Source organism: Dendrobium catenatum, unplaced genomic scaffold (assembly GCF_001605985.2).
Source record: "Dendrobium catenatum unplaced genomic scaffold, ASM160598v2 fragScaff_scaffold_659, whole genome shotgun sequence".
Taxonomy (NCBI): Eukaryota; Viridiplantae; Streptophyta; class Magnoliopsida; order Asparagales; family Orchidaceae; genus Dendrobium; species Dendrobium catenatum.
This window is the reverse complement of record NW_021319121.1, coordinates 1,251,084-1,271,363: the sequence shown is the minus strand read 5'-3', so window position 1 is coordinate 1,271,363 and position 20,280 is coordinate 1,251,084. Positions and strand designations below refer to the sequence as shown.

Genomic DNA, 20,280 nt, shown 5'->3' with positions numbered 1-20,280 from the left:
ACATTGGGGGAGACCAAGATTAATTGGGGTACACTAAGGATGGAGCTGGTGATTGGGGGAAGGAGGATGATTCAGGGTGATGCTGGGCTAACCAAGGCTGGGGTTTCTCTCAATCCCTTATCAGGACCATTCAGGAGGAGGTGGAAGCCTACTTGGTGCAATTGCATCGCCTGGAAGGGGTTAGACTAGAGGAAGAAGGCAATGTTCCATCTTCAGTGCAGTCGCTCATACACTAGTTCAACGAGGTTTTTCAACCTCCCTAGGGCTTACCTCCTCAAAGGGAGTTGGAGCACACCATTACCTTGAAGGAAGGGGAGACACCGATCAACGTCCGCCCTTACCGTTGCCCACATATTCAGAAAGATGAGATTGAGAAGTTAATCCGAGAAATGCTGGAGGCGGGGATCATCCGACCAACTGTTAGCCCTTTTTCGAGTCTAGTCTTCCTGGTCAAAAAGAAGGATGAGAGTTGGAGATTCTGTGTGGATTACAGGGCTCTGAATAAGGGCACTGTACCAGACAAGTTCCCAATTCTAGTGATTGATGAGCTATTGGACGAGCTATATGGGGCAGTGGTGTTTTCCAAGTTAGACTTAAAATCCAGATACCACTAGATCATAATAAGGAGGCAGATGTTCCAAAGATAACCTTCAGGACGCATGAAGGGCATTATGAGTTTTTAGTAATGCCCGTTGGATTGACTAACGCTCATGCTGCTTTTCAGTCTTTAATGAATAATGCATTCAAGCAGCACCTCAGGAAGTTTGTCCTGGTCTTTTTTGATGACATTCTGGTATACAACAAGACTGGGAGGAGCATTTGGAACATTTGAGGGTGGTCTTAGAAGTACTGCAGGAGCATCAGCTGAGAGCCAACCTGAAGAAATGCAGCTTTGCTCAGTCCAGCATGAAGTATTTGGGACATGTGGTATCCCAAGGAGTGGCGGCAGACCAAACCAAAATTGAGGCAATGTAGAAGTGGCCACTGCCTAGAAACATAAGGGATTTGAGGGGTTTCCTAGGTTTATTGGTTATTACAGGAAGTTTGTGAAGGTGTACGGTACCATTGCATGGCCTTTGACTGAGCAGTTGAAGAAAGATAACTTTTCCTGGGGAGATGCAACGACCCAGCCTTCGAGAGGTTAAAGAAAGTCATGACCACTGTTTATGTTCTAACTCTTCCATATTTCAGCCAGGCCTTTATAGTAGAGACTGATGCATCAGGATATGGGTTAGGGGCAGTGTTGATGCAAAACCACAAGCCTATAACATACTTCAATCAAGTGATATCAATCAGGGCAAGACTAAGTCAGTGTATGAGAGAGAGCTGATGACCATTGTCTTGGCTATTCAGAAGTGGCGCCCCTATCTTTTAGGTCAACACTTCATCGTTCAGACTGATCAAAAGAGCTTAAAGTACCTCTTGGAGCAAAGAATGGTAATTGAAGAGCATCAGTGATGTCTATCCAAACTATTGGGTTATGATTTCGAGATCTAGTACATGCCACTCTTGGAAAATAAAGCAGTTGACGCTTTGTCCAGGTGTTTGGGGGAGCTCCAGGAGTTGGCTGTGTCTATACCGTTGATGGTCGATTGGGGGGGCCATCAAGGAAGATAGCATGTTGAATGAAGAATTGAGAAAGATCAGGGAAGATTTGAGGAAAGATAAGAGTAGCCATCATGGTTACTGCATTGAGGGGGAAATACTATTGTATCAAGGGAGGTTTGTGATGCCACGAACCTCCATACATATTCTCCACTTGTTGCAGGAGTTTCATGGCAGCACAATTGGCGGCCATTCAGGAGTTCAGAAGACATATAGAAGGCTAGTAGCGGAGCTCTACTGGAAGGGGATGCATAAAGATGTTGAGGAGATGGTGGCGAGGTGTGCTAGAGGAACAAATACATGGCCATGGCTCCAGGAGGATTACTACAACCATTGACACTTCCAAACAGAGTTTGGGAGGAAGTGTCCATGGATTTCATCAACAGCTTACCAAGATCAGAAGGATTCACGGTCATCATGGTGGTGGTTGATAGATTTAGCAAATATGCACACTTCATCCTCTTACGACATCAGTACACCGCAGTGTCATTAGCAGCACCATTTATCAGGGAGGTTGTGAGACTGCATGGGATTCTTGAATTGATTGTGTCTGATCGAGACAAAGTGTTCCTTAGCCAGTTCTGAAGGGAGTTGTTTAGGATGTAGGGCACTGTCCTTAAGAGAAGCACTGCCTACCACCCACAGACAGATGGGCAAACATAGGTGGTGAATCGGAGTCTGGAGACCTATTTGAGGTGTTTTGCTTCTAAAACCCCGCAGATGTGGGCAAAGTGGCTTCCATGGGTTGAGTACTGGTACAATACATCATACCATTCTGCTTCCCAGATGACCCTGTTCAAAGTGTTGTATGGAAGGGAACCCCCCACACCTAGTGCACTATGAAAGAGGAAGTATACCTGTCTCTTTAGTCGAGCAGTATCTAGAGGAAAGGGATGAAGTATTGGAAAAGTTGAAGGCACATCTTATGAGGGCACAACAAATTATGAAGAGACAGACGGATTCACACAGGAGGGACATGCAGTTTGAAGTGGGGTAGGTGTTCCTAAAACTACGGCCCTACAAGCAAAAGACAGTGGCTAGGAGGAATGAGAAATTAGCACCGAGGTATTTCGGCCCTTATGAGATTTTGGACAAGATTGGCGCAGTGGCTTACCGCCTAAAGTTGCTTCCCACCGCCACCATACACCCAATGTTCCTTGTGTTTCAGTTGAGGAGAACTATATGGGAGTATGCAGTTAGTGCAGAATTACCAGCGACAATGACGGAGGATTGGGAAGTGATTTTAGAACCCCTGGAGCTTATATGGGTAAGATCAGATAAAGAGGGCAATAAGGAAGTGTTGATTCGATGGAAAGATTTCCCTGATTTCGACGCTACTTGGGAGTCATTTGAAAGAGTGAAAGAACAATTTCTTTTTTTCCACCTTGAGGACAAGGTGAGTTTTTGGGAGGGGAGTAATGTTACGCCCACGCTCACGCCGGCCCAGGAGGGATCGGCTGGACCGGTCCTGGTTTATGCACGGCGGAAAAAGAACAGGGAGGGGGGCCCATGCTGGGCTTGATGCAAATTTTGGGGGGAATAATTTGAATGTAAGGGCTGTTTAGGTAAGTTGTAATTCTCCTTTGGGATTAATTAGGGGAATAGGAGGGAATTAGAGATTATCTTGAATTTTGAATGAAAGTTTGAGATCTCATCGGGTGCTTAGGCTCTAGGGTTTGCTAGAGACTTATGGAGAGTTGTTCTTCCTCTCGAATCGAAGAATATTGTTTCTTTTATTGTTTTCCCGCATCTACTAGTAAATTACTTTGTTTTCTCCAAGTTCTCACTGTTTCTGTGCAAAAACTGCTGTGATTGGGCTGTTTTCCTGCTGTAAACAGCAGTTTTCTCTATGTTTTCTTGCTAATTTTGATTAGGTTTGCTTGTGAACTCAAATATTCCCTTTGGGTTACTTGCGAACTCAACTATTTCCTATCAGATTGCTAATACTATAAGTTATTTATTTAGCACCTACCGAGTAGACTTGATCGAAAGTTTTTTCCATCATCGGGTGGGGTAATTAATCATAGAAGCTTGTATTTATAGGAAGCCTGAAAACATACTTTAAATCTTCATAAAATGAGGATGAAATATTTGAGTAGTGTATTATCTCAATTTGCCTTTCAAAAAATTGAACCAGAAATGCAAATTTTCTCAGTAGTGCTGAGTGTGAATTTTCGGAGCCCATATTTCTGAAAATATTTAATCTCCCTTGTATTAGGAGAATGTTAGAAGGTATCTATCAGTCATAATAAAATATTTTGCACATGCCCAGCCCTCCCTATTTATAATCACAAAGCCTCCCTACTTTTACAAAGAAAAAAAATTTAGAAATAAGTAGACAAGAGTATCCCAAAGTCTAGATAATTGTTAGGGGCCCACATAAGAGGGACTGGAAATTCCTTGGTTACATGAGTTCACAGTAAGCAGACTTTAGTAGGGAATGAAAATCCCGTAACAAAGGAAACAATATGGTGCTGTAGTAGGGAATGGCCCTGTAATGATATGAGATTGCGTTAGCTAACTGTAACCGGAAGGAATCAAGGAAAGATCTGACAGCTAACAACAGAAAACCGAATCAAAGTAGCAACAAAGAACCCCTACCAAGAAACATAGAATGGAACCGAACAAGGTACTATTTGAAAAGGAATATTGTAGGCACCATTCAGAGGAAAATTAAAGTTAGAACTCCTATAAATAGAGAAAAATCTACTCAAGTAAACTCAGCACTTCTCAATTTGCTCGTCTCAATGCAAGATATTTGATTACTGTAAACGTGAAGGTTTGCATCTGGAGTGACTTATGATTAGAAGTGAAATGTAAGTAATGTTGATGGCTTTAATTATTTACTTCATATTACTGCTATTGGCCTGTAACTATTGGCAAAATTTTTTGTTTGGTAGATGTCTAATTAAGATCTTGAAAGAGCTATTGTTTTTTTAGTGCATTCATCTCTGTGTGTATGTATATAGTCAGGCAGTTTAGTGAGCGTCTCTCTCTCTCTCTCTCTTTCTATATATATATATATATGACACTTCTCCTCAAAGAGGCGTGCAGTGTCTGACACCGTGTCCGACACGACACTCGTCCGACACTCCTCCGACACGTGTCGGACACGCCAAAAACGTGTCCGATTAAAAAAATATTAAAAACTAATTGGACACGCGTGTCGGACACGCGTATCTTAAATATTTTATAATTATTTTTAAAATATAATTTCTTATGTTTGGCGAGATTTAAACTAAATTTCTTATTTCCTATCCACAACACCAAATCAACGTTTGCATTTAATACTAATTCATCGAATATTCACATTTTCATTTCTCTTTGGCAGTGAAGGTATTTCCATCTCCTCTCTTTTTGTACAATTACGAATCTTTCTCTTGTTGAACCAGAGTTGAAAGCAGTGATATTCAATGATGATGATATTGAAGGTCAAAAACAAACTTCTAAAGCTAATCCTAGTAGTTGAAGCTTGAATGTTTGATGTTATAGTAAGTGATTATTTGCTTATATTTTTATGATTGTATTAGATATTTTGTATTAAATATTTTATATTATAAACTAGACAAGTTATCATGTCATTCATTTATTATTGTTTGTCATTTTTAATATGATATTACATTAATATATATACACTATATAAAAAAATGTATTGCCGTTTCCGCGCCGTACCCGTGTCCTATATTTAAAAAAAAAGCCGTGTCCGTGTCGTGTCGTGTCCGTGTCGCCGTGTCCGTGTCCGTGCATCATAGCTTGTAGCACTCTGACCTGGTAACTTTGACAGCGGTAATATGCTTTAATCTGTTTGACAATGACACATGCTATCCCTGTCTATGCTTCCCTCTACAAATTCTTTTTACTCTTAAAAAATATACTGGGTTTTGATTAATTGTCACTTGGGGACTCCCGGTGTTAGAATATGATTAATCAGTATTTTTATGATGTTAAAGCCTTTTTTCTTTATGGAAAAAACAGAACAGAGCTTTGTTGTGTATGTTTGTGTGTTTTGAACTTATCAGGCTGCGGGAAAACTTCATATTATATCTTGTGCTTGGAATCTCTTAGACCGGTCCATACAAAACCGGCCCGAGGGAACAGAGGCGGAGAATGTATGCCTCCCGCTCGTGCCGTTCAAGCCGCATGATCCAGAAGAGCTGTTTAGGAAGTATTTTTGAGATAGTTAGGAGGGAAATTTGAATGTAGGAGCTGTTTAGAGATTTTTTTTTGGATTGCATGCATTAAATTGTTTGTTTTCCTAAGATTAGGGCATCTTGAATTTGGCTGAAATTTGAGATCTCTTAGGTTTTTTTGTGCTCTACCGGCATCTAGAGATTTGGGAGAGCTATATTCTCGTCTCGATTTAAGGATCGACAGTATCTTGGTATTTTCCTTCCGTATCTTTGATTATTGCAATAAAAATTATTGTTTTTCTGGTTATCATTGGAGTTTGGAAGAGTTTTCTCGCTGTTTTTTTTTTTTTTTTCGAAATTGATAGGATTTACTTGAAATCTTCAAGTGTTTCCAATCAAATTGGTATCAGAGTGGTGTCCGAGGTTGTTTGGGCTGATTCCTAAAGTACTTGTTCTCTCCTTTGAACTGTTGTTTTTGTGGTGGAAATCCGAATTTTCGAGCCTAAGTGGTGTCTGAGGTTGTTTGGGCTGATTCCTGCAACAATTTGTCTCCTTTGAACCGCTGTTTTTGCTGTTTTTGGGGTGGAAATCCAACTTTTCAAGCCTAACAAAATCCGGGGACTTATGGCTGGAAGAAAAGTAGAAGTATTGGAAGATGAGTTTAGACAAATAAAATCTGAAATTTCATACCTCTAAACTCATGTTTCATATTTAAAAAAAAAATTCGAAAATTTTCATCCTGGAGGAGATGTTGAAGAAAGTGCTCGAGGGCCAAACCAAAATATTGTTATCGGAGGTGAGGGAAGGTGTCGACAGCCAAGGAAGTGGGGCTAATCCTAAGCCGATCAGACGAAGGGAAAATCAAGAGGTGGAGATTTTGGAGGGAACAAAAAAAATTCCTCCCCTAAGGCCTATTCCTAGGGAGGAATCAGGTAGGGGGTATGTGGATAGGTGTGAGGGGGTTGTGCATGAGTGGAAGGGTACTGAATTTGAAAGAGAAATGGGTAATTATGACCAAAGGAGGGCTGAATTTGAAAGGTGAGAACTTGATTATGATCGAAGAGGTATCAAATTTGAAATGAGAGGGATTGAATATGATTGAATGGGTGTTGAATTTGAAGTGAGAATGTGGGCTTGTGATAAAAGGTTTGGGTGCGAACAGAGGAGGGATGATTGGCACAATTATGGGGAATCACCCCTTTGTAGAATGGGAAATTTTGGAGGAAACAGGGTTGACGAAGTAGATCTAAGTGTGAGGAAACTGAAAATGTCTATTTTTAGGGAGAGGATGCACATATGTGGATTTACAGCGTGGAAATGTACTTTATAGTCATTATGTTGATGGATGAGGAGAGCAGGCCTATGCTTAGAAGGGAAGGCTTTGTCTTGGTACCAATGGAGGGACAAGCGGCTACCCATACGGAGTTGGAGGGAGTTCAAGGATTGCTTGTTAGAATGATTCTGAACCGGCAGAGGAAGAGACTTTTATGAGTAGTTCTTTTCCTTGACATAAGCTGATTTAGTGATATAGTACCAAGAGAGGTTCGAGTACCTCGCTAGCCGATTGCTTTCTGAGACCGTGCTAGAGGAAAACTTCATGTGAAGGGGCTGAAACCAGATATCCAAGCAGCAGTTAGAGTGATGAGGCCTCGTGATTTGGGAGAGGCTATGGAGCTAGCTCAGTTGGTGGAAGGCAACAAATTAGGAGGCATGTATAGGATGACCACCACCATTTTTGCATGCTGGGAGCCGACACCGGATACCCTTCGGGAGACCCTGAAGGAGAAGACTGTCATTGGAAGAACTGAAGACAACTTCAAGAAGCTCACATAAACAGAGTTACAAGAGAAGAGAGCAAATGGACTTTGTTTCAGATGTGTGAGAAGTATACACAGGGGCACAGATGTAAGTACCGAACTCTTTAGGTTCTTACTATTTGTGATGACGAGGGAATGGAGGGTGTCTTCTTTCCACCTTGCGGACAAGATGGGTTCTTTTGGAGGGGAGTATTTGTAGACCGTTCCATACGAGACCAACCCACAGGAATAGAGGCGGAGAATGTCCACCTCCCGCTCGTTCCGATCAAACCGCAGGATCCAAAAGAACTGCTTAGGAAGGATTTTTGAGATAGTTATGAGGAAAATTTGAATGTAGGGACTCTTTAGAGATTTCCTTTTAGATTGTATGTGAATTTTTTTATTTGTTTTATTTTTAATTTTTTTTTGTTATTTAATTATTTTTATTTATTTTTTTCTTTTTGATTTTTGATTTTTTTTTTAATTTTTTATTTAATTTTTTTAAATTTTTTTTACCTTTTGAATTGTATGTTTTTTTTTTTTTACATATTTTGGATTGTATGCATTAAATTGTTGTTTTCCTAGGGTTAGGGCACCTTGAATTTGACTGAAATTTGAAATCTCTTAGGTTTTTTGGGGCTCTGGTGGCGTCTAGAGATTTGAGAGAGATAGATCCTCTTCTCTAATTGAGGATCGACTCTATCTTGGTATGTTCCTTCCGTTTCTTTAATTAATGCAAAAAAAACTTCTGTTTTTCTGATTTTCATTGGGGTTCGAAAGAATTTTCTCGCTGTTTTTTCTAAAATTGATAAAATTTACTTAATCTTTAAGTGTTTCCTATCAGAATCCTTCAACGCCAACTCACTGATGTATTCTGTTATTCTGAATAGCTCTTAATGAATTTTATGATTTACAAATATTTCAATGTAATTATTTACTGTTTTTTTAACCTAACTAAAGCTGTAGAGAACTTTGTTTTGTTATTTTGCGCTAGACTTCTTACAAGTATGTTTGCCATTTCCAGAAAAGGGAAGCTCCTCCGGTGAGAAGCCAGAGCCAGTGAGGACTCACCTCCGCAACATGATAATTGTTCCAGAAATGATTGGGAGCATTGTTGGGCTTTACAATGGAAAGACTTTCAGCCAGGTAGAGATCAAGCCCGAAATGATAGGTCACTACCTCACAGAATTCTCTATTAGCTACGAACCTGTCAAGCATTGAAGGCCTGGGATCGGTGCCACACTCTTCCAGATTCATTCCTCTCAAATGAGCTGAGGGGTAGGGCATCTGTTTGGCTGTTGGGAACTACAGTGAGTGAATTATATTTTTGCAACATAATGCAATAGCACCTGTCTTGCCAGATTTATTTATGTTTACTAAGGTCTGCTCATCTAATACTTTGCTTGAGAAAACTTTTTTATTGCTTTCTTTTTCAGAACTCAATTACAATGTCTATTTGTCGATTAATTATTCTGGCGTTGAACGTCGTCCGGAGATCAAGCAGAATGCGCCATGTCACCTTTTCGCTCGTCACCGCGGCTCGGTACTGCTCGAACCCGCTTGGTACTGTGGCTCGGTACTGCTGACCTGGCGCATTCTGGTTGGTCTCCAGACGACTTTCTGCGTCCGGTCTCCACACAGAATAATCTCTCCTATTTGGCTGCTGTTTTTTCACCACTTTCAAAAAATCTTGAACCATGAAACTACCTTCTAGATTTAAAAAGTTATTCTTTACAATATTTTTATGAAGCAGTAAAAAAATTATCTCAAACGAAATTTTAGTTAACTTTTCGTGATTAAATATTGGCTTTACATCCAACTTGATTTAGGACATTTTCACATAAAAATTAAAGTACTTTGAGTGTTTTTAATTATAATTATTTACAAAATATATTTTTGACGAAAGACAGCTTCCTTCGCTGTTGCCAGAATTGGGGCTTCTATAATTCTTCTCTGTTGAACGGTTTTCTAATTAGCTTCAATATCACTCCAACTTTAAAAAGCATTGGCGATTAATTTTATAAATCAAGCGTAGTTTGAAAGATTGAATTGGCCATTAATATAATTTTGCTTTTAGACTAACCATATGATCAGAGGGTTTTTTACCAACCATAATTTGATGAAATCACTTAGTTAAGTATTAGATAAAATGATATTTGTGATATCCTTGCTTGAACTGCATTTGTTTGATATTATATTAATTAAGGCATCATGATGTTAAAAAAATCAAACGGTATGCAAATGGGATATTTTTAGATTGTATAAGGCAGCATCCAAGATTATGATAGTGATGACTATAGCACTAATCCAAAATTCTATCTATAGGTTCTATTTCTATACGTTAAAAGTGGATTATCATAAAAGATAAATCTAGGCTAAATTCATAGAGAATACCAAAGCTTTATCCGTCGGAGCTTGCGATTGACCCATCAATAAATGTCAATGTTCGTCATTTATCGTTATTATTTATCTCCATGGCACACTATCGCCTATTTGACAAAATTATATGTAATTAATTTATGTTTATGTTCACCATCGCTCGCCTTTTGTCTGTTTTTGTCAACTTATGGCAGTATTAATAGTCACATATTCACCATCAATTTATGACAATATCCACTATCATACATCCATCATCACTTATCATTGGCCAAAATTAATATTCATCGTCATTTGTCATCTATATGCATATAATTTTCAAATATACTTTTACATAATATATATTTTCTCTCATCATTTAATATTTTGAAAATACATTATATTATAAATAAAATTAATTTGGTTCATCATATGTGCATTTATTTTTCCCAAAGTGGAGGATTGCCCAAAGTCTAACATATCTCCTCTATATCCTTTTTCCTTCCACTCCACACTAACATATTTCTCTCCACAAATATTAAATATTCTATATGTTTATAAATTTATGAGCTTCCAAAGTCCAAAGCCCAAACATTATAATGTTTCATGATAAGGAGAAAATAAAATAATAATAATAATAATAGTAATAACTTCCCTCAGAAATTTCTGGCCGTCCACTCACCCTCTTCCCCTTGACCCATTTAGATCCAACGGTCCTCAAAGATTTAAATCATGAGGTCCAACTAGACCAAACAGTCTACTACTTTGACTTGTAAATAACCAAATAACCCAATAACAGCCGGGGCAGCCCCTTTCTTTAATAAATTCTGCACGTGCTCCATTTCCATGACATAATTCCCACGTTTTTTTTGTGCTCCGCCGTTATTGACTTTTTGCCAACTTCAACGGTCAATCATTCGACATTGACCACACTCACCGCACGCTCTCTCCTACAAAAGGCCGATCATTAGCCCCAAAATCCAAAATTCAAATTTTAGCGCCCAATAATTACACTATGGACCCATCGTCTTCTACCTCTCCCATCTTCTCTGCTGAAGAGGAGCTCAGCTTCAATGGCGAGCTCCCTCTTTCGGTCTTCTCTCCTGATCCCTTATTCGATCCACTCACCTCTGCATCATTATCGTTATCGGATTCGTCGAGCAGTGCGCTCTCTAACTACACCAAACCTCCATTGAAGCTGAACTCAGTACTGCAGGATGATGATAATGGCGGTGGTAATATTCATCGATCGAAGCGAGAGCTTAACGGAGAGAAGAATGGCCGAGACTTTCAGCACATGATGAGGGAGCGGCTGCGGCGAGAGCGGCTCAGCCAGAGCTATCAAGATCTGCACTCCATGCTTCCTCTTGGTACAAAGGTTAATTATATTGCTTCAGTTCAGTTTCCTTGCATGCAATGACAAAGAAAAGCATATATCATAAAGTAATATTTTTTCAGTATACTATGAGCAAAATTTCGAACAAATTATACGATGTAATATACTTGTATTTTTGGCAGCACATTAAGGTTTCATTTGGGACGACTTTTTTACTGCTTCTTAAAGTAATTTTTTGATATAAAATTTTTTAATTTTTTAATGAAAAGTTGTTTTAAGAAGCAGTAAGAGTAAGCCGTTCCAAACGAAGTCTAAGTTGGCTTTTATGGTGGTTTTAACCACTACGAAATATTTAATTTCCAACTGCTGCATGTCTTCTATGATTGATATCCGCTGCAAAGGTATTTAGCAGCGACTTTAAAACCGACATGGAAGAATTAAAATGTGTTGATTTTTGTGACGATTTTAACTGCAGTTAATGTGGAAGATAATTTTCTTTTACAAGTTAATAAGTATGCAATACTAATAAATATTTTATATTTTTTGGCTTGTATTTATGTGAGAGTTTTGAAAATAATTTTCTTGTGGCTATAAAAATTATATAAAATTAAATTTTTTATAGTAGAAAGACGTTTAAGAAGCAACAAAAAATTGTCCCAAACGAAGCCTTAATGTTCATAAAAATAAATAATTTGTATATCTAAATTCTAATTTTAAAATATATAAAACTTATTTTTTAGACACGTGGCATCATTTGAACATCTTAATACATGTTACATCAAGATATATATATATTTTTCTCATTCTAATTAAGGGCTGTGATGTTAATTTAGGGAGTGGAGAGTGCATTACACCCCCATAATTTTTTGCAAATTTTTTTTAAAAATAAACCTAAAATAATATAAATTAGTAAATTGACCTCAAAAATAAGGTTTTTGACATAATTTATGTAGTCAATAGTGACCTAAATATTATAAATATAACATATATAATTGACATATAAATAATCATAAAAAAGTGTAACATTAAAAAAAAAAGTGTAATGAATGATTTCTTGTTTAAATATATTGAGAGAAATAAGTTCAAAATTTACAAAATTATATTTGAGCCCTTGGATCCAACGGCAGGCATGCAGGAACTCCATATTGGAATCAACGGTCATGATGGTGAGGGAGCTTAAGATTGTTGAGGAGGAGATGCAACAGAGAAATAAGGAGTTATTGAGCATGCTGAAGTCAAAACCCGCAACAGAGAGATCATCAGAACCGTCCGATGAAGTTGAGATCAAAATCAAGATGCCAAACACGACATCCACCGTTGATTCCGTGATCAACGCCTTGCATTGCCTCAAGGGAATGGATGTCAAAATCAGAGCCATCCGATCTGAGCTTTCCAGCGAAGGTGACCAAGAACTCATCATGACCATCCAAAGCCAAATGTGTGAGGTATTGCAAGATCAGTTTTTTTACAATTTTTTTTTTCTATTTTTAAGTTATACTATTAAGGTTTCGTTTGAGACAGCTTTTTTGATACTTTCTAAAACATCATTTTAGTATAAAAATTTCTTGAAAAATTGTTTTAGAAAATAGTACAAAAGATGTCCCAAACAAAACCTAAGACTTCGGTTTCATTTGAGACGGCTTTTTATTGCTTTTAAAATAGTTTTTTTGTACAAAATTTTTAAGTGGTAAGAAAAGCCGTTTCAAACGAAGCCTTCGTTTGAGACAACTTTCTTAATATTTTATAAATAGCTTTGTAGTATAAATATTTTTGGAACTTGAAAATTTTTCACTTAAAATATGTTTTAAAAATCAGAAAAAAAAAACTATTCCAAATGAAGCCTAAATCATTAAGAATTTAGGAAATAATAATTTTTTAAAATTTTTTTAACTTTTTTTAAAATAAATCAATTAAATTATTTAAAATAAGTTTTAGATATTTTTATTAAAATAAAATTAATATTTTTCTGTTTTTGCAGAGTGATGAGGAGTTGGAGACGCAGGCAATGACGAGGAGATTCTTGCCCTGAAAAATGGAAATTGGCAAAGCCTTTTTTTTTCGGAAATTGTCAAAGCCTTAAAGTTTTAATTATTATGAGCATCAAAATTATTAAATTTATATTCAAATAAATTTAATAATTTTGATTTTTATTTTGATTAAAATTTGATAGGATTTGTTTATTCAATTTTTTTATGTTTGAAAAAGCTGTTTTAGAAAACAGTAAAAAAGCTATCGAAATGAAGTTAATTTGTCTGACAATAAGAGGAAAATTTGTCTAAGTTTTGTGAAATTAAATTTCAGAAGTCTCAAACTTAATTCCTAGTTTTTGGCCCAAATAATTGTTTGTATTGATAACTGAAACAAATACATCAAGATTGGTGCTTGATTAGATGTTTTTTTGTTGCTTTCTAAAATAATTTTCTACTACAAAAATTTTTTGAATTAGAAAATTTTATACTAGAAAGCCGTTTTAGAAAGCAGTACGAAAGCTATCCTAAACAAAGCCTTAAATTTTTTGCTTACCCGAAAGCAAAATGTTCTGATTTATAATTGCTATTATCCCACCATAACGTGACCTCAAAATCTAAATGCAACAACTGTTGCATAAACAAGCTGTCTTTGTACATGAACAAAGAAAAAGTGAAGCATTAGCAGCTTAAAAGACTATGAAACCAGTGCTATGAGGCATCATCCAATCAGAAATAAATTGCATTACAGCAGAGTTAGTGAGGTTCAGACAGAATCAGTACACAAATATGTTTGATCTGCAACATGAAAGGAGATCAGTTGAAAGAACACCGGATGCTTGCATTTGCAGCTTGAATTTGGAATTTTGTTGAAAATTCTTCAAAATGGAAGATGCTGTTGATCTGTTCTTGTGTCTGTAAGTGGTTTATCAATAAGCATGTAATATTGATTCTACGAGATCATGGAGTGGTGCGAGCTCTCGTTTGTCAATCAACTTAAATTCCTGAGTAAAACCATAGGATAAGTAAATAAATAAATAAAATTCTACAGTCCTCACATCTACTTGGTAAGGAAATATGAGTAAAAAGCACAGGTTTTTAGTCATTTAACTTGTTCTAGAGGTCTTAAGCATGTAAAACAAGCCTTCCGCGCAAGTAAAAAGGTGGAAAAAAACATAAAAAAACTTTGGTCTGTCATCCTTTCAGTCAGAATTGAAATCTTGCAAGAACGTTGAAAACTTTATACGGCCAGCACCTATGATGGATTGATGGTAAATGCATCATGTTTCAGCGTTACATTAATCATGAACAAGATTATTGAGAGAACCGCAGAGGGAAGAAGACGGAGAACAAGAAAGATAAAAGAGAGCTAATGTATTATTATTGTATAGAGAGTACATGTATATATAGCTGTGTAGAAAAAAAAACAAGATACAAGAAATGAATTAGATGATGAAACGTAGGCAGCTGGGGTGTATAGTGCTAACATGCCCGCTCAAATTAAGCATTCATTTGATGAGTGATTAATTTGGAGCAGAGATCATTAAATTTGGCTTCCGGAAGCGATGAACTTGGATAAGGAATTGGAGAGATCGGAATTGGGTGGTTGGGATGCCATCGAGTCTTGATCCGCCATTACCGCTCTGATACCATTAGAGAACCACAGAGGGAAGAAGACGGAGAACAGGAAAGATAAAGGAGAGCTAATGTATTATTATTGTATATGTATTGTATAGAGAGTACATGTATATATGGTTGTGTAGAAGAAAACAAGATACAAGAAATGAATTAGATGATGACACGTAGGCAGCTGAGGTGTATAGTGCTAACAATTATGACCAACAAAAGAACAGTACATGGTGTTAAAATGTGGACGAAGATTATTTTCCTTTATTTTCTCTTATAAATACCTGAAATTTTGAATCAAATCTTTTCAAATTTTGTATGAGGATTTGTTTCTTAAATCGAATAAGTATTTCCAGGGATTGATATGAGGCTATCTAATAAGTAACCATATCCATGTAACTGGTTTCACCTTGCTATAAAGATGTAGAGGAGGCAGTAGGTGAAACAAAATTAATGTGTTTTTCACTGGTACGCATGCAGCATTTATAGGTATTCAGAGTTCTCTATCTTTCTCGATTTGAACTTGGTTGAAGAGTCAATAATGGTTGGTAATGGGAGTTGGCCGGTGGCAACCAAGTGCTCAAGGTCTGCAGCAAAGAAGCTGAAAAAGACGAATCTCAATGGTCATCTTGCAGTGGATTTGTTACTTGGAGTAGGTGCCGCATTGATAGACAGGTCAAAGTAGGGAAGAAAAACAGACACTGACACGGTTGTCGCCGGAGAAAAGAGGTAGATAGTAGATGTTATAAATCTGTAAGAAATACTGGTCTCCAATAGGCTAAAATATTCTGTGCAGAATCGGAAGTCTTTCAGAGGCAAATAAAAATGCGTCATATCATTTTAAAAGTGTACCGCTCTCTGTACCGATCAGTACCGAGCAGTACCGAATGTCGGTACATTCGGTACCGGACGGTTCTCCCGTCCAGTCCGCACAGAATAATCTCTCCCAATAGAGATGGGGATCTCATGAAAGAAGTGTTAAGATATGTAGCGCTTTATCATGCATGTTTAATATCAAAAGTCATTTTAAATCCAGCAAAATCTTGGATAAGACTTGGAGGAAATCCGATTTTTGTTTTCAAGCTTATTGGCTACTAAACTCTAATCATATTCAGATCTAATCCTTCATTCGAAACACCACATGCAGCTCTATAAAATAAGAAAAATCATTGGTTGCAAGGCATTACTCATTTTCCTCCTTCCTCAGCAGTAGATAAAGGTGAAGGTTGGAACAGTGGCATGTAGAGGGATTAGACGGTAGCACTCGATTGATTTCATAAAGATGGATTTCTTTGCTAGGATGTTAACAAAGATCATTAATGAACAATGATTGCAGTTGGAAGTCAAATTGTACTATACGTCACTCTCTCTGAGCTTTTCGGCAAAAGCCCAACATAAAATCATCTTTAACTGATCGAACTGCATACGGGAGTATGCGGTCCGCCATTCGCTCCATTCGAACACTAAATCGTAACTCAAAATTCGGTAGGTGAATAATGTGACACTAATATTGGCGTTGTACTGTTCATCTACGACAATTTTTTGTATTAGCAGATTTGCCGAATAAGCTTGTGAAAGAGGAGAAAGACAGTACCTTTGCAGCGAGATGAAGAAGCACCCGAAATGGAGTTTGATTGGAGACGAATTACTGCATTTAGGAGTTTTAATGTATTTTGAAGTGGAAAATGGATTTTTTGGTTGGAATTGCCCTGATTCATATCACAAAATCTAACGATTGCAAACAATGCAGATTCTTAATGTCAAAATATTTAATAATTTATGCCATGTGAAAATTTATCTGTAGTAACAAAGTTAAATGTTTAGAATCGCCACTAGGCTATATAACATGATAGGTTGCATATTCTGGTGGAAAGTCAGTTGCATTTGGCTTCAACCGATGTCGGGTTTAGTGTGGGTTTGATGTACTCAGCCTAACCGTTACATGTAAAGAGCCAACTTTCATGATTCAAGCCAATCAATCACAATGCAGTCAACTTAACCATTACTCATAGGCCCAAAGTCTTGCTGTTTGACTGGAAAATGCCTTTAAAGTAAGATAAAGTACTTCAGATGAGCAGTAGTGTTCCAACATCTAAAGATTTTCAAAGAGAAATTTCAAATTGAAGCATTAAGCTGAACAAAACAATGAATTCTAAAACATTTTCCCAAATAGGAAGCAAAATGATGGCTAATAATCAGGCATTCAATGATTATATAAAGATAAATAACTCTATATTATGAGAGATTATTGTGTGCGGGCACCGGACGGGAGAAAACCGTCCGGTTTTCTCTCTGTTTACAGTCAAAGTGCAATTACTGTAACAGCTACGCTTTGATTGTAGACAGAGAGAAAATCAGACAGTTCTCTCCGTCCGGTATCCTCACTTAATAAAAAGTGAATGTAAAACATGCTTCTTACCCTCGTAAAAAATGTAAAATGCTTGAAAGAGGTATTTAGATGAGCTTCTTCTTTGAGAAAAATAATCTTCTGAAAATGTGAGTGGTAGATATGAGCATAGACTCGAAATAATCGCTTGAAAATTGTCTTGATGATTTCTTGGAAATTGGGAGGAAAAGGTGAGCCTGAGAAATAAAATGTCATTTATCATAAGCATCAATATTTTAAATAAATCACATAAAAAAAAAGTATATTAGAAACATAAGCTGTACCAATCCTTTGTGGGAATATTGACTCATCATCAAGCTGAGCTTCAATCCAATCCATCAAATACTCCATATATTTGGGTGCAGATACTTCTATAGGCTTTATTATCTTAACTCCATCAGCCCATCTATATTCAACCCTATGAAAACCCAACATAGTTAAAGAATTTTCTTACAAATAAATATTCATTATCTGTTGTAATTGGTCCAAAATCTCTACTTTCTTTAGTTAGGTTTCTTTGTAGCCTTTTATGAGGCTTTGTTTAGTTTATTACGTAGCTTTTGGTGTTAATATTTAGGTTTCGTTTGGGACGGCTTTTTTCTTGCTTCTTAAAGCGGCTTCTTAGTACAAAAATTAAAAAGCCATCCCAAACGAAGCCTTAGTGTCTATAAATAGATATGATAGCTTGTAATTAGGTATCAAAGCCATCAAGCAATAAATCATTTTTAGTTTTATGTTCTCTCTCTCACCTTTTCCCTCCTATCTCCCTCCTCTCTCAAGAATCACTAGAGGAAGAACTCATTCCTCTCATTCAAGATTCTACATTATCAATAACTATAAGAGCATTGAATATTTCATAGAACAAAAGACAAAAACTAATGGCCAAAAAGCATACGTTGGCCCTGCTGACATTGTTGAGCAGGTAGTAGGTGTGCAAAATTCCGTGAGAGAGCCATACAAAAAGTTTGCCTGATTGAAGAAGTCGATCGCTGTAGCAAAGGAAAAGGTGAAGAAATCATTCATTGAATAAAAAAATGCTTCAAAAGAGCCAACTGAGAGGAAAGAAAGGGCGAATTATTACGTCAAGTCACCGGACCGTCCGGACACCAATTCAGACGTGCCATATCACCTGGATACACTGGGCCGGATGTATCTGGGTGACGTGACGCATCTGAATTAGTATCCGGACGTAATAATTTTCCGAAAGAAAGAGGAAAGGCAGCTAGAAATGACTAATTAATAACAATAAACATGATAAGCAGAAATGACTGACAGAGAAATACAATGCAGATTGCTAATATTATTGTTTTGATGGAAATATGAAGGTAGGAGATTTACTGTTGACAGCAAGCCACTCATTAAGATTTTCTCCAGGGGGTAATCGAACAGCCTCTTTTATGTTTCCAGTACCCAAGGTTGCATCAATGTACTTTCTGAGCTGAACACCCTAAATGATAAAAATGAATTTTTTTTTAAAAAATCAGACAGTTCATTTACATGAGTTTATAAAGGAAAAATCTATAGTCCTTCAATGTGGAAATATTTTCTTTTAAGAGCCCAATGTGAGCCGAAAAGTTTTGATTATTCTCTACATCACCTCATATAACTCTACAAATTCTCATTCCTTAACTATCATACCAATAAGCATCATAAGATAATTAGGACTAAAGAAAATATTGATGTTTTCAATATCAAGAATCGGAGAAATTATTTTGTGTGGAGGCCAGATGCATAGAACGTCGTCCGGAGACCAACCATAATATGTCACATCAGTGACACCGAGCGAAGGAGAGACGTGGCGCATTCTAGTTGGTCTCCAGACAACGTTCCACATTTGCATAGAATAATTAATTAATCCAAGAATAGGGCTAGCTATAATCGAGCTGAGCTAAGGATATTATGGACTGGACGAGGTTTGATTATACTACAAGTTGTTCATATTTGATTTGCAACTATAATCTACCATTTTATTTTAATGAAATTTGAAAACTTTCTAAAATTATGAATAATAGTAATTGACATCAAATTCATTTAATAAAATATATTAAAAATATTATTAATGACTTGAAACTAAATGCTCTTTATATCAAATTTGTGTTTCAACATTTTCAAAAAAAATATTAACATTAATAAATAAAATATTAAAAAATGTACATATTAAATTAATAAATATAATTATCATAATTAATATATGATAATCAACACATTAATTAAAAATACATGATTGATAATTATTCCTGAAATATTAATGCATTAAGCTATAAAATAATAATGATAAATATAATGAAGGAATACATGGCCAACCTTATTTCCAGAAGGAGCATTTTTCTTGGGCCGGAAGGTTTTCAGATTTCTGCCAACAACAGAATACAGAACGCAAACATTTCTTCAGGAAAATATATGGAGCCAACACAGATTTCAAGCACATAAAAATGAAAAATCTTTTTAAAATCAAAATTTTTATTCAGATTTCTAACAAACAATGAAAGAAAAGACAGCAGAATCTCAAATGTAAGGGAAGAAAATCAGATTGGTATTAGATGGACCTGTTTCCAAAGCCGAAGAGACTCATCTCTGCAAGCGATGATAAATTAAGACGAGGAGGAGGAGAAGCAGCTGATTTCTTTCTTTTCCTGCCCAGCCGCCCTTCTCCTTCTCTTATTCCGATCAACATTGGAGACGCTCAGGGAATTTACTCTTGTTATTTAGATGGAAAGGAAGAAGAGGACAAGAGGTGGAGAGAAGAGAGAGAGAGAGATGGACGGGGGAAGCCAGACTGTCAGAGGAGAGAGAGAGAGAGATCAACGTCGCTAATTCATTTGACAGAAGGCTGGTTTGATTATAAATTAACGGCTAATATTATAATAATACGAACAAATTAGGAAAAGCTCGATCAGGGATAGGGCTGTCAACAACTGACACGACCCGAAAACCCGACCTGAACCCGACCCGAAAAATTCGGGTTCGGGTTGACCTGTTTAATAAACGAGTCGGGTTCGGGTTTTAAATTTGGACCCGTATAACAATCGGGTCGGGTTCGGGTTAACCCGGTAACCCGATTCCGACCCGAAAACAACCC

General features: G+C 36.9%; 2 protein-coding genes and 1 pseudogene across 2 annotated transcripts; 2 read left to right on the top strand and 1 right to left on the bottom strand.

The window, feature by feature from the left end:
- Window positions 1-8,801, top strand: part of LOC110094752 — a 39,180-nt pseudogene extending 30,379 nt beyond the window's left edge.
- A 1,638-nt stretch (window positions 8,802-10,439) lies between these two features.
- LOC110094726 (transcription factor bHLH92) lies at window positions 10,440-13,296 on the top strand. The gene is made up of 3 exons (XM_020820023.2): window positions 10,440-11,264; window positions 12,350-12,667; window positions 13,201-13,296. Exons 1-3 carry the CDS (start codon window positions 10,902-10,904, stop codon window positions 13,249-13,251), a joined length of 732 nt encoding a protein of 243 aa, XP_020675682.1. The 5' UTR covers window positions 10,440-10,901; the 3' UTR covers window positions 13,252-13,296.
- Window positions 13,297-13,712: 416 nt separating this feature from the next.
- LOC110094771 (MOB kinase activator-like 1B) lies at window positions 13,713-19,863 on the bottom strand. The gene is made up of 7 exons (XM_020820099.2): window positions 19,748-19,863; window positions 19,506-19,554; window positions 18,540-18,648; window positions 18,097-18,190; window positions 17,486-17,619; window positions 17,235-17,398; window positions 13,713-14,193 (listed from the first exon to the last, which is right to left on the bottom strand). The coding sequence occupies exons 1-7, from the start codon at window positions 19,771-19,773 to the stop codon at window positions 14,119-14,121; spliced, it is 651 nt and encodes a 216-aa protein (XP_020675758.2). The 5' UTR covers window positions 19,774-19,863; the 3' UTR covers window positions 13,713-14,118.
- Between the last annotated feature and the right edge of the window lie 417 nt (window positions 19,864-20,280).